General features: G+C 43.0%; 1 protein-coding gene across 7 annotated transcripts in view; it reads right to left on the reverse strand.

Annotated features, from left to right (window-relative positions):
• Positions 1-15,204, reverse strand: part of TNIK (TRAF2 and NCK interacting kinase) — a 623,603-nt gene that overhangs the window by 348,335 nt on the left and 260,064 nt on the right. For all 7 annotated transcript variants that reach the window (XM_069213031.1, XM_069213035.1, XM_069213034.1 and 4 more), the window contains exon 3: positions 11,783-11,839. In XM_069213031.1, the coding sequence (XP_069069132.1) occupies positions 11,783-11,839 (57 nt within the window). The remainder of the gene's footprint in view (positions 1-11,782; positions 11,840-15,204) is intronic.

Here is a 15,204-nt window from a genome sequence, read left to right on the forward strand (position 1 = left end):
GTCCATCTCTTTGTGAGAGCCCTCTGTTGATTCACTGGTATAGGATTTTTGCTTGTTACCCTATTCAACAGTTTATATTCAGAGATGGCATGAAATTCAGTGAATATAGTTTAATTGTGATCCTGCTAAGCCACTGTAGCCAAATATTTATCTTGCCATGCAAGTTGCATATTTCACAGGTAATGTTAGAGTTTGAGGTAGAAAAAACTATTTGTGATCTGCTGGAAATGCCCCTTTCTGCAGGGTCACTCCCAAACCTTTTGCCTTCCTCCTCCTATTTTTCTGACTTCATTTTTGCTGGCCTTAGAACTCTGTGCACTTTACCACAGCTAAACAGTACTAAAGTGCTTGTGCTCTCACTTTAAAATACTGTAACATTGGCTTATACCCAACTGGCATATTTAATTTACCTAGAAGACCCTGGTAAATCATGGCTTGGGCTGGGGAAATGCATATGAAGACCGTGTGGCTCTGTCTGCTGATGACGTCTTACTATACATGGCAGAGCACAGTGAATCTGGCCTGCGGAGATTTCATATCCTCCGCTGTTAGGAAGAGGCATTGGGGCTTAAAATGAACCCCGCCAAATCAGTACTGGTACCCCTGACACCTCCACATGATAGCTACAATTGGCAGGAAGTAGAAGCTATTCATCGGTTGAGTACTTAGGTATATGGGTGACCCTCCTCCCAGAATTAACTTGTCCCCTAAACTTGGTGCAGTTGATGTCCCGAACTAAGGCAGACCAGCAGCGATGGCAGACGCTGCCATTAAAAAATTAAATGTTTTGGGCTGTGTGGCCTTATATATAATGATGATATTACCGCATATTTTGTATGTACTCCAGAACTTCCCGTTCCTGATCCCACATTCATGGTGCCAGACATTAGACAGGGCAACAACCTAATTTCTCTGGCATGGCTTGAGGCACTGGATTGTACTGCAACATTGCCAGAGGAGGGTATCCGACGGGGGGTGAGTCTGGCTAACCACTATTTATACTACTTAGCAACAGCTCCTGGTCGTGCATGACTGGTTCAATAGGGGGGGTGGGTTGATCCAGCTTAATTGACGGCACTTAGTTTTTCTCTTATTTTGGACTTACTCTATGGTTCACCACTCCCCCGTGACCAGAGCTGTTGTTTCTTGCATGGTGTGCTGCCCTGCGTCACACTCGATGGAATACTGTCATTACCCATTACACATTAGCCTTATGGCATTTCAGTTGGCTAAAAGAATCGGCTGCACTAGGAGGGTTCGAAAAATAGGACTTGGTGGGCATTTCACATCTGGGAGATGTGTGCAGGGGGAATTCGATGCGATCCTTCATAGGACCTACAGACTGACTTCCAACTCTCCCGCACACAATTTTTTAAATACCTTCAACAGCGACATGCCCTGAACACGCACTTGTCCCACACTGATTCATTACCCGAATATAATCCACTGGAAGCGAAATTGCTCATGGGCGCTCTGGGGGGAAAAAAGGGGTGCCCAAGATGTTAATTAACCATTCCTCGGGTGACCTGAATCACCTCAGGGTTAGATGGGAGCGAAGGCTGGGACCTCTGGAGGAGACAGATTGGGTGGATGCGCTGATGGCACCCAGACTACTGACGGTGGCGGCACGGTTGCGATTGGTGCAAATGTATTTCCTGTATGGGTCGTACCTTTCTCCTGTCTAGCTGTATCGAGCGAGCCTCTGCCCGTCCGCCCAGTGCCCTAGGTGCTTGGAAGACAGTGCCACTGTATAGGGGCATACTGGGGCAAGATATTCCGTGAGCTGAACTAAATATTGGGAGGAGAACAGCAGATGTCACCAAAACTGGTCTTGTTGGGCGCTATGGATAAACTGGAGGGCATGAGGACTGACTGAGCTTTTGAGGGTATGGCTTTACTGGTGGCGAAGAGAGACATTGCAGCCATTCAGAACACTGCCTTACGGAAATAGAAACATGGAGTTGACTGGTGCGCAAGCAAGGAAAAAGCGGTCTATGAGGCAAGGTGTTGTCCACACAAGCATGCAAAGGTGTGGGGGAAATGGCTGGGTCTTCTCCCTTGACCAGTTAATGTGGTACGCCCGGTGTGGTATGATAGTGATGTTGAGATGCCATACTGACAATATGCACTGTCTATGTTATATTGTGTGTATGCTGGTAAGGCCAGTACCTACCTCTGCTTTTCTATTTCTCTCATAAAAAAACAATAAAAATTGTTTATAAAAAAAAAAGACCCTGGTAAAGTGCACTACCTGTACCCAGGGCCTGTAAATTAAATGCTGCTTCTAAGCCTGCAGCACTGATTGTGCCACACCCTTAAAGTAGCCCTCTAACTAAGTCACAGGCCTGCCACAGTAGAGCCTGTGTGTGCAGTTTACACTGCCATGTCAGCCTGGCAAAATAAACTTTTTTCCATGCCCAAAACTTCCTTTTTAACTCATGTAAGTCATCCCTAGGGTAGGCGTGGCAACCAAGAGAGCAGGGTGCAATGTATTTAAAAAGCCGGACATGTTCTTGTTAGTTTTACATGTCTTGGTATTGAAAAACTTCAAAAGTCGTTTGTCACTAAAGAAATGCCTGTTTCTCCCAGAGGATAACTTTGCAATTACCTTTTCACGTTTTATAAGTGTAATTAACAATCTGGAAGAGATATGTTTTTCGAGTTTGGTGTCTCTGGAATCAGAATTTAAATTGAAAACTTATGGTGAAGTCGGATTTAAAATCGCAATTTTCAAAAAGCTCGTTTTAGAAAAGTTGCCATTTTATTACTTTAGCCATTTCATGTCTGGGGCCTGTCTTTCACCACTTGACTGGGGTGGTTGGCAGCTGGGCTTTATGCATTCCCCCTAGACAGCCACACACAATGGGACCTTAGGTGTGATTTGATGGGCCAGCCTGGGAGTATAGGAGGGGGGAGTTGGCCACAGTCATTTACACATGAATAGGCTGTATCCTGTCCCCACATAAAGGGCAGCATATCCCATGTGGTGAGTCTGGCGCTAGGTCTTGCGGGATGGACCTCTGTGCACTTCAAAGTCTCCCTCACTTAAAAGGCACCACTGGGTAGAAGTACCGGACCTCTGATTCCACCAACTCAGTACACTTCTGGACATATGACTACTCAGCCAGGAAGAAGGGCTTCTGTGCTGCTCAAGGTCTGCCACTCTGCTTGACTGCTGCTTTGCTGGACTCCTGCCTTGCTGTGCTGCCCTGTGGCCTGCTATTCCCCTGCCTGGGTAAGAAGGACTGGACCTGCATCACTTGAACCTAGAGTGACTCCAAGGGCCAGCCGACTGGTCTCCTGATCCAACATTTCAGGTACACAAAAGACTTCCAACCAACCTACTGCTGCACCTAGACTCTGCCATCTGTGATTCTGCCTGCCAAGTGTTGCCACCCCAGTCCTGGACCTTGGAAGTGATGCCTAAGGTGTTTGCTCCAGCAGAATCACTGCATCTCTGCCTGTGCATGGACAGAACTTTTGCATTCCACTGTTGTGTGGAAAGAACTGGTGCATCGCATTGGGATCCAGCACTGCAACATTTCCTTCGGTGCAAGACTCCTGCTTCCTCATTGTTGACAGCCTCGATGACGATGAACCCTCCATCACAGCCACCTTGCTCAAAGGAACCAGCACATCCCCTTGATGGCGATGCTGCCGGAACTTGCACCCAAACTCCATCACAATTCAACTCCAATGCATTGCCACTGCTGCATGGAGAACTTTAATGCATCTCCTCAAATGCGTGGGGGAAATCGACCCATTTCCTCTGCTGCGAGAATAGACATCAATACAGCGCATCTGCCACACCCCGCATCTGCAATACCAATGCAACCAGGATTAAGGTACTTTTATTCAGTGGGCCGCACTGGGTCCCTGTATATAGCCCAAGCTCCATCACAGTTGGTGTGAACTTTGGAATGTGTCCCGATCTGACATGACCCTCAATGGCGCTTCCTGCTTCCAAGTGCTATTTTACAGTTTAACCTGATGTGGAACCTTTTTTTTTTTTTTTTTAACGGTGGTTGTACCGCTATATTGTTTGAAGTGTTGCACAAATACTTTACACATTGCCTCAAGTTAAGCCTGACTACTTTGTGCCAAGCTACCAGAGGGTGAGCACAGGTTAATTTAGGGTATGTTTGTGATTCACCCTGACTAGGATTGTGGTTCCTACTTGATCAGGTGCATATTTCTGACAACCAGAAACGCAGTTTCTAACATGATCCCACTGCAGGTTTGCTCACTCATTTTAGAATGGCTCCACCCTTTCCCAGGCCATTAATGCACATGGAAGCTCTTCACTATGGATCACATCTTTACACTTGACAAAACTCAGTGAAGTACCCAGTCACCCTGCAATGCCAATAGTTTGAAATGTCAGATTTTACCCACTTTGCAAACCCTGCCACATTTGGGCAGACATGTTAGCACTCACAGGAAGAAGACTACATTTTTATGGTCAATCAATTGAAAGGTAACAGAAACTAATTTCCCTTGCTATATTGTTTGACATATGGAGAGTTACCTCATTTAGGTTTTGAAAGGCACTTGGTGAGTTAGCACCAAGTATTATACAGAAAATGTTAAAAAATCCCAATACTTAATTTTCCAGTTCAAGTATGTGCAGCTATTGGGCTATTAGGGTTCAAACAAGATAGTCCAACAAACATTGAAAGGATTGGCTCTATTGGGCAATCCACAACCAAAGTTCATGTGTGCCTCCAAAGAACAATAAAAACCTGCACTTCAGACTTGAAAAAAACTCACTTGAAGAACTAAAATGAACCAAATTTCGAAGTCTGATTGTAAGCACTTAGTATATCTTATGATCCCCTCTTTACCCCACAAGGTATCTGGGTTCAAGGCAAAACAATCACAATACATGGGTTACTGGCAATGGTCAACCTTACCTTAATCCATTTCAGTCTATGCCCAAAAGCAGAAAATATCACTGATGTGGCCCTATACCATATACACAATCCAGAAAGGCAGACAACTCAATCTCTGCAGCAAAATGACTAAGGACCTAGTCAGACCTTACACAAAAAGCTGTCTTGCCTATTCATGTACTTTTTGCACAAAGAACAACTGTATAATAGTTGCAGTAGTGCAGATATCACTCCCTTTATTGCATATGTTTCAAGTAGTAGCATGCACTACCTGTGCTTGCGGTTTTTCATCTCCTGGTGGCCAACTAGATTGTAAGCAATGTGATTAAAGCTCTTATTTTACACAGATGCATTACAGTGATTCCAGCTTTCCATCATCATTCATTGACCGGGATTTTAAGAGTTCCCACAGCAACATTGGTCTATTCTGCCTCCTTCACAACAGGAGATGGTGACACAAGCTTGATACTCACTGTATGTTCTGATAACCTAAAAGTGGACGTGAGGCGTTTTTTGGACCTTGTTCCAGTGGGAAGGCTTAGTTTAAAAGACAGACCTGCTCGAGGCCTCCTTTTCATTGGAGGAAGTCCAAAGCGCCAATACGAATCAGCCTTCGGGCAATACTGTAGGAGGGAATGGAATTCCGTTCTAATTTTCACTGGCTCCAGATTCCTGGTGATCTACACAGATGAGTCTTTCTGAAAAAGGGTAAAGCCCCGGAGGAGTTGGGGGTTGTATAGGCAATAACCCTTATAAATAGTGACGCTAAGATTTATACTAAAATTTTGGCCTCACGTTTAAATCGGGTGATAGGCAAAGTGGTATCACCTAGACAGCATGAGTTTGTTCCAGGTAAGGGAACTACAGAACATATTCGGCGTGTAATCACTCTTTTGGGTGCAGCATCCGTATTGATAAACCCCATTGGCTTTGCTACTTTTAGAAGTCAAAAAGGCATTTCAACTTGGTGTCTTGGGCCTTTTTGTGGACTATCATCTGTCACTGTGGCATAGATTCTTGATACATTAAAGCAGTGAGAGCAGTATAATCTGGTGAGATCGAAATCCATAGACTTTACTGCCATGAAAAGGCTCCGGAGAATGGGATCTCTGCCACCTCCAGATCACTGTGTACCAAGATCCTGGCGGAGCTGGCATTTACCAGGCAGTCTGACTGCCAGGGTTTCAATGTGATGGTCAGACCGCTGCATTGGTGGCAGCCCAGACTGCCACTGTGAGTGTGGTGGTCTACAGGCAGCCACACTCATAATGACCCCCTAAGTCTACCCCACAAGCCGAGGGACCATTTTTTCAGGAGATTTAAGGGAATGTCAGGTGGAAGAAAGTTTATGGCTCCCCAGAGATTCCAGAACTTTCCATCACAGAAATGTGAAGAAAATGTTTTTGAAGCCAAACTTTGTGGTTTGCAATGGATTCGGAGTACAAAATGTGGTGGGAGCCATGCAAGTCAGCCCTGGATCCCATAGGTGTCTAGCTTTCAAAAATGTACAGGCTGGCTAGGTTTTGCAAGGTGGCAGTTGTGCTAGGGTACAATATCTAGAACCGCCCACATTGGAAAAAGAGTTAGTTTTGTTGGAACAAAATGTTTTCTGCAATGGATTCTGGGTTAAAAAATGTGGTGCGAGCCATGCAAGTCAGCCCACGCTGGAGTCCCCTAGGTGTCTAGTTTTAGAAAATGTACAGGTTGGCTAGGTTTTGCAAGGTGGCAGCTGTGCTAGGCACCAAAATCTAGAGCCACCCACATCGGAAAAAGAGTCAGTTTTGTGTTGGGAAAAATGTGCTGCATCCTGGGCTGTTTCCTGTCCCGGGCACTAGGTCTACCCACACAAGCGAACTACCATTTTTGTCAGGAGATAGAACATAAAATAGTAGGACTTTTGTTATTAGCAATTGGATTTCACTGCATGTGTGCCTTTCAAATATATGCCATGTATAAGAAAGATGACATTTTGATAAATACCCTCCAAATCACATGCTAGTACCAGTACCCACAAATACAGAGATGTAGAAATAACCACAGCTCCTAAACTCTATATCATGTACCTATTCTAGAAATACATAGGTTTCCCTGATACTTATTGTTCAGGCTGCCTATTTCACTATAAGAATTGGCCTATACATGGTACTCAATGAAAAACCATTGTAGATGCAGTTCAGTTGTTCGCTCTGGGTACCTTGAGTTCTTGGAGAAGGTACAAACCCTTTATATCCCCTCAACAAGAAGGGTCTAGCAGAGAAAATGGTATATTCCTTATGTCAATCTTCCATCGTGACAAAAATCCACCTTGAAAATGTGGTCACAAAGCCCCGTTTTTGCCTACTCACTTTCAATATTTCTTTTTTTAAACAGTTATTTTCCTAGGAAAAACATTAAGGGATCGACACATATGACCCTTTGCTGAATTGAGAATTTTGCCTACTTTTCAGAAATATAAAGCTTTTCCACATCACCCATGGGTTTCATACTGGATTTCACCACAAACTGGAAGTAGGTTGAGAGCACAAAGATAGTTTACCTCTTAGAAAAATGCTAAAACTGTGGTACAAAATTAGTTTTTTTATTCAGCTCTGTCTGTTCCTCAAAGCTGGGAAGATGGTGACTTTCGTACGGTCAAACCATTTGTGGATGCCATTTTTGGAGAAAAAAAGCAGACACTTTTATGTGAAGCACTTTTTTCCTATATTTTTTTTAAAACTCAAAATGTTGCTATATTTTGTCTCAGTCCTCGCCAGGTGGAACCCACAAACCCAGGGCACCTTTGGAATCCCAAGGTTGCTTGAAAAAACGTACACAAATTTGGCATGGGTAGCTTATGTGAACAAAAGGTTATTGAGGCCTAAGCTCTAACTACCTCAAATAGCTATAAAAGGGCTCCGCACGGTGGGGGAACGGGCTAGCAGTGAAGAAATTAAAGGAAATTATGAAGTTCATTTTCAGTTCCACCAATGAGCAACGAATCATCAGCAAATTTATCATAGGTGACCCATTTATTTTTGTGTTACTGCTGACAGATCAGGATACAGGACATTAATAAAACATATTGAATGATTTTGGATCAAGCATTCATCCCTGTCTAACTCCCTTGTTTATACTAAAGCCCTCGGTACACTAACTACTTTGGACAAATCTCATTTTAACAGTATCTTTAATATATAACAAATATGGCTTGTATAAACACTACCAACAGCAATAGATTGTTCACTGTTTACCTCTGCTTTGATCTAAATATATTACATTTTTAGCACATTATATTTTATGATTAAAACACTCAGTCAAAATCACTGTTCTACAGTGTTGATGCCTCCTCTGAACCTATCTTGAGTATCTTTAAGAGCATGTGAAATATCCAAAAGCCCTTTTATCATTAAGTACAATACTTTCAGTGCTTAATGTGAACCAGTGGTTGCCCTTGAGGTGGGCCGTGGGGGCACACAGGCACTCATTTTTGGGGACATGTAGTTATTGTCCCTCACCAGATGTTTCCTGAAAACAAGCCAGGGAAAAACATACAAGTGGAAAAAATGGAGGAAGAGAAAGACAATAAGGTCACTAGGGGAGAAAGTAGGAACCTGCAATAGTGAGATAGAGTGGCAGGGAGTGTCTAGTACTGGATAAAAGAGGCATAAATTGGATCGAAAACTATGCAGAGATTGAATAGGGCCATCTGCAAGCTTCTGAGTAGACATTTGGGCATCAGCACTCATTCTTTTACAAATTAAGCACTGAATACTTCCTACCTTGCTAATACCGACCAATAGAGAGATCTTGGTCTAGAATTCTCCAGCTATATTTTACCGATGTTGTTTATAGATATGAGTCACTGAGATCTACATGATACCAAACCACAACAGCTTTTAGGACTTCAGTATAATAAAATTGTATTTAAAGCATCATATTGACCCTGTTGGATTTTGCAGAGGTTAAGTTTGATGTGGACACACTTATGTTCAACCATTTGAGGCCTTTTTCCATCACTTGAGGAGGGCTTGAAGCTAGTAAGACTTTTAAATCTTCTAGGGCCTAAAGAATAAACAATCTCACTGGTTAAATTGTTAATTTGTGAAAGAGACACTATTGTGTTTGAAATTGTTTTTCGCTTAGGGTCAGAGCACATAGAAAAATCTGTTCAGTGTCATATTTTTCCTTCACCCTATGAAAACTACTTCAAAATAAAATAAAGCTTAAAAAGCTAAAAGTATCTCAAAGGTGTTTCATTGGAAAAAAGCCAGTCTCAAATTTTACAGAACAGGCCATGCCCCCTGATCTCAAGGCTGGGGGATCTGACAGCTACAGTGCTGCTAGATCTTCTGGATCCAAAGGTTCCCCATGACACAACAGCAGTGCAAGTCTCTCAGTGCAAAAAAATAAAAATCTGTGACAGACTGGGGCTGAGTCCCCGTACCGCTGGGTTGCAACAGCAAACAGCCAACAAAGAGAAGTTGGCACAACCTGTGTGTGGCACATGCCCTGTTCTCTGATGTTGTAATGGACATACCAAAGTGAAAGGAAGGCTAAGCATTAAGACAGGACCTGGTGGCCTCATCAGTAATGCCAGTCTACACCTCCAGGAGGGCAGAAATCAGAGAGTTAGGACTCACTCTTGAGTGATACAGATGTTTCTGGTGTATGAAGTCTCAGGGCTCCTGGTGAATTGGGGAAAGCTGACAAATACACAACTAGTGGGCCCCACGCTGCAGAATATCCAGATGCCTCATTTACGGCTGGCAACATTTCACGTTCAATATTTGGAAATGGCCATCTCTCAAAATCAGTATGAGGCCTGGGACCTGAATGTTTCATATTTGTTGCACCACTATTGAAGGAAATTGGAGGCTTGGTCTCGGCTGCCCCTCTTTATGGTGGGAAGAGCAGGGCTTTATGAAATGGTTATTTTCTCCATATTTATATATGCTGCAAAACGATCCCTATATCCTTATGCCTCCTTTCTTCTGTGACCTGCAGTAAATCTTAACTGTTTACCTTTAGACAGGGACGCATGCCAGAATAGCCTTTCGTAAATGCACTTTGTCGATGTATGGTAGTAGACTGGGAGTACCAGACCTTAGGCTATATTACTGGGTAACCCAGTTAGTCCCAATTGGAGACTGGTTGTTTGGGGATTGGCATGACTCTGCAATGCGGCTAGAGTTGGCTACTCATGAGGAACTAGGGACTATGGCCTTGTTGTATGGCATTCCTGCACACGCTTCTGCAGGTTATGAGAAATCCAATCATGTGCTCGTGGTAGGTGCTACAATCCTTTAAATGGCTGAAAAGGGACACTGGTCAGACCCGTCTGAGGACGGGTAGTTGGCTGAAGATCGTAGTGAGGACAGAGGTGTTGGGGGTTTGGGATCTCATTCGCAAAAACATAAAAACTATTAACAGTATCTTGCTGCATAAAGAATGGGTTGCTGTGGCTTTGCTGGGTGAAATCTACACAAGTATCTGCACGCTAAACCTTTTGTGTATATGGCAATGGCTAAGTGGCCTAAAAGCCTTGCTTTCTTCTTTGGACTCCATTGCACCAGCTGGCATCTGCAGCATTGTCTAGAGACATATGCACTCGCATAAGTGCATCTTAGAAGGTACTCAGGCTCCTTAGGACACCTGCTGCCCCAGATCCTTCTTTTGATAGCTTTACTATGAAAAATGAAGAGTACCTCACCTCTTCCACATGTTAGCGTGCCCCCTCGCCAGAAGCTTAGACCCACCACTTTACCCTTCTACAGAATTAAATCCATTTTGCTATTGTCATGAGCTGTCAGAATAAACTTGTATTCTCAGATCTTAGCCTTAAGTTTTTTTTTAGCTGGACATTATCAGTGCCTATTGGATTTTCTTTGATATTTCTTTCACTCTTAATCACCTCTTGCAATATCTCATCAATATATGATGATCTGAGTCATGATATCTTAAATCTCTTCAGCCTTTTGTCCTGTGGTTGGTGCTAATTGACAGCTTTCTAAACCCTTACTCTCAGCTAACTGAATCAAGCAAATGACTTCCTCATTGTGCATGTCAGCTCACATGGTCATTGTAGAGTACAGAGGATAATGTGAAGCTTGGCCATCTCAAGAACTCCTCTAAGGCAGACGTAGACTCTATGACCAATTGTTAGGTAACCATTCACGCATGGCTTTCACTGATCCATGAAATTGTCTGTATTTCACGTACGCCCACCCACAGGTGATGTGAGCAAACCGAAGATGGACACTTAGTAAGCAGTTACTAGAACTATACAACGGCCTGATTTGTTATGTTAAGAAATTGTAATGCAAACAGAGCTGTTTTTCTAAGCAAACCAGAGAAGGTATGACCGATTGCACTGATAAATTAGTCTAGTTCGTGGATGTGAATATTCTGTTACTTCCAGTGGCACAAAGAATGTTGATTCCAATCAAGACATTGAGAACCCTGGCATCAACTGCAGATAGCAGCATTTGTTCTCAAAATGCACTCTGTTCTCCGGAGAAGGGCATCATATGAACTATGAAGCATAAAAAAACTGGCTTAGTAGTTGCGATAATATTTCATGATAAAGCACCATGTTTCATTTCAGTGGGCCATTAATTGCACACTCCCATCTCTACATGCTAACATGTAGGTCTGCATTAGATTTTAGCTGCAGAAAAACAATTCAATAAATTCTCAGGGCATCTAAAATCGCGATAGGTTCACGCTGCACGCATCGTGGTCAGAATTAATGCATAGAGTCTTAACATAATAACTTCTTCTCGTGCAATTTAAATATTTTTGCAGCCGTCAGACAAAGGAGTCATTCACATTTATTTATTTTCTAAGCTGCTTCCCCGGGTGTTTAATTATTAATGAAGGCATGCGGAGGATGAAAGAAAAAAATACTTTACCCCTGTGACATCCATAACCTTAATAGCAGCGAGCTGTCCTGTTTTAACATGGCGACCCTGCAAAGACACAAAGAAATTAACGTGAGCATTTCCATTGTATTTCTTACAGTTCTCGTTAAGGCACTTCAGGCTGGTTCTTAATTTTACAAAAAGCAAATAAAATAGCCAGAAGTGTTCAGAGACTTTCTCCGTAGCCATCTGCCTAATACCAATGTTACCTTGTCCCAAATGAACCTGAATGTGTGGAATGGAGAGGGGTACAGTGGAGTGGGGTCGATTAGTGGGAGTGGGGCAGAATGGGCTGGGGTAGATAGGAAAGGTTATATTAGGGTAATTGGAGTGAAGTGGGGTAGATTGGAGTGTAGTTGGATACACCGGTGTGTGGTGGATAGGTAGATTGAAATGGGGTGGAGTGGGGTAGATTGGGTTAGAGTGGGGTATAGCAGAGTGGGGTGTGTGGAGTGGCAGGGCGTAGAGTTGAGTGAGATGTTGTGCAATCGAGTGAGTGGAGTAGATTGAAATGGCGTGGAGTCGAGTGGCGTGTTGTTGAGTGTCTTAGAGTGATGTGGCGTAGAGTAGAGTAGAGTGGCATGTCATAGAATGGATTGGCATGGCTTAGAATGGAGTGGCACGGCATAGAGTTGAAGGGCATAGTATGGAGTTCAGTGGTGTGGTATAGACTATGCGTGGTATGGTAGCGCAATGCCATTACAGGCAGCACATTTTCAATTGAAATGATCATTATATTTGCACTGCTATATGGTTTTATTGCGCACAAAAGATAAAGGGGGTTATTACAACTTTGGAGGAGGTGTTAATCCGTCCCAAAAGTGACGGTAAAGTGACGGATATACCACCAGCCGTATTACGAGTCCATTATATCCTATGGAACTCGTAATACGGCTGGTGGTATATCCGTCACATTTGGGACGGATTAACACCTCCTCCAAAGTTGTAATAACCCCCTAAGTATGCAAATGCCATCACATACTGTACCGATGAGTTTTGATTGTATTCAAATATTTGTTTCCATCACACTTCAGGATTACAAACAAATATGCTTTATTTGTACTATTCTAGGAAAAAAAAACATCCTACGAACTCTCCTCTCACATGGGTACTCAGTAGGATTCTCATATAAACTCTCTCACTTTGAAGTCAAAGAAAAGTAAGCACCAAGCTCCATAAGGAGACAAAGTCTGAAATTTGAACTCTGCTTTGAATGCGCAGCAAATGTGACAAGATAAGAACAAGATTTAAAGATCTGTTTACAAAAAAGCAAGCTTGTGGAAGAATACATTAAACAAGGTCAGGGCAGTGGGAGGGACAAAAACAAGCTGGAATGCCTAAAACAAATAAAACTAGCAAATAGAAAGGCAGAAAATGTGAGCTACAAAGCACAAAGTCAGCAACAGGCAGAATGCATTCCTAGGGAAGCTCACAGAATGTCCCCAAGATGCCATTAGAAAACCAGACAGCTGTGCTGTCTGATAGGCTTCGATAAAAAAAGATGTGGCAAAGAGTTTCCAAGGTTTTTCTGCATCACTGGTGGTGGTTCAGTCACACAATTGCTAAGCAACCTCTGGCTTCTACAAACATTTTAATTCCCAAGGGCTACCTGTGCAAGGTCACTATAAAAGTGGTCCAAACAACTGCAGAAGTACCGTGGTGTACAATGTGTACTGATTCCATGCAATTTTACATGTGTTGTGGCCAGTTTTGAAGTTATGCCCAAAGCAAAAGCAACATTTTTAGGACTGAAAAGTGCAAAAACAAACATTTTCAGAAAATCATCATTGCATATCTCACATAAAGAGGTGAACAAAACGGCCAGGTACCAGCACAAAATTACATATCTTTTTATGAAATAAATTGCCTGACATTGGTGAAGTTTCTGCAATCTAACTTTGAATTTTAAACTTGCTAAGCATTTAAGAAGGATCATTTATGTTAAGGAGGTTGTAGGGAATATTCAAGTGCATCGCTTGAACTTCACAGTGGACAACACTTGCTTATTTTAAAGAAAATATATCAGTAAGAGCAGAAACCATGCCCTCCATAATCAATTTTCTTGTGCTGAATCTCTGCGCTGCTGATGCCTGTGCAACACATTACCACACAAAGAGAAGAAAATATGCTGTTGATACTGTTCTACTCCTCCTCTGTGGCGTGAGAGAAGCATACTCCATTGAGCCAGTGCACTCAAAAAGATAATAGCCTCCTCTTCATGGCTTTTGACTGACGTTTCTGTTCAGCTAAGTACTGCAGTGGCAGGAGATGTTAAAGGCACAAAGATAGCTTAGTCTCATGAGAACCCAACGGAAGCCATCGCACAAGATGCATTGCATTTTGTTGTTCCACGATTCAATAAGGATTAGGACGAAGGGGCATATTTACTAGAATAGTGGTGCAGGGTAGCACAGCAAGTTACCATGCTGTGCTGCCCGTGTCAACGGAAAACGGCAGGAAAGTACCGCATTTATGAAATACCATGCATTTATGTCCTTTCCTCCTGCACTGGCGCTGTTTTGGCAGCGTAGCACCAATGCAGGCGCCATTGCACCATGGTGCAAGGTTGCTTCTGTTCCATGCAGGATTGTTTTTGAGCAGGAAGGGTCACCTCCCTGCAAAAACACCATCCTGGGAAGTGTTTGCCTCTTTCTATGTGTGCTGCAGAATGCAGCAGACATGGAAAGATCAAAAAACAAGGAGAAATTAAGATATTTCTCCTTGCTACGCCTCCCTTAGGAAGGTGTAAGATTTTGACGCATTCCCAGATTTACAAGTCCTTGCAAATCTGGAAAGGTGTCAAAACACCTGGGTGTTGCATGGGAATACCCACCACAACGCCCATGTAACTCCCCGCTGATGTAGAGTAAGACAACACAGCAACTTGCGCTGCCTTGCCTTACTCTATGTCTATGATGCCATAAAAACCCATGCAAAGTGGCCGTGCGTGGCATCAGACATTCTTCTGCAGTCTGCGCCACCAGAGCATCAAAAAAGTGATGCTCCAGCAGCACACGGGCCTTGTAAATAGGCCCCTAAGTGTTAAGAAAATACACTACTCTACAAATAGGCTGGTGAATCTGAGGGTTTGAGTATAAGAGTAGTAGTGTGTGGAGAGCCAGAAGGTGGAATCATTAATTAGTCAACAGTGCTGGCCAGGCAGTCCTGCATTCAGAATCAACTACTCAAAGAGTAAGCTTTGGGACTATTGGTTTCTCAATGTTTTTAGCTAAGCTACTTCGCACCAGTGATACTGTGCTCGGTGGCTAAATATAAAAAATAAATAAATTTAAAAAAACAAAAAATACAAAAAAAAAACACATAAGAGTTTGACACAGCTCGCTGTGCCATTTTGTAGGCTTGTGCACTAGACATGCATGTGGCAATAAAATGACACAGGTGTTTTTTGTTTT

This window comes from Pleurodeles waltl, chromosome 11, assembly GCF_031143425.1.
Source record: "Pleurodeles waltl isolate 20211129_DDA chromosome 11, aPleWal1.hap1.20221129, whole genome shotgun sequence".
Lineage (NCBI taxonomy): Eukaryota > Metazoa > Chordata > Amphibia > Caudata > Salamandridae > Pleurodeles > Pleurodeles waltl.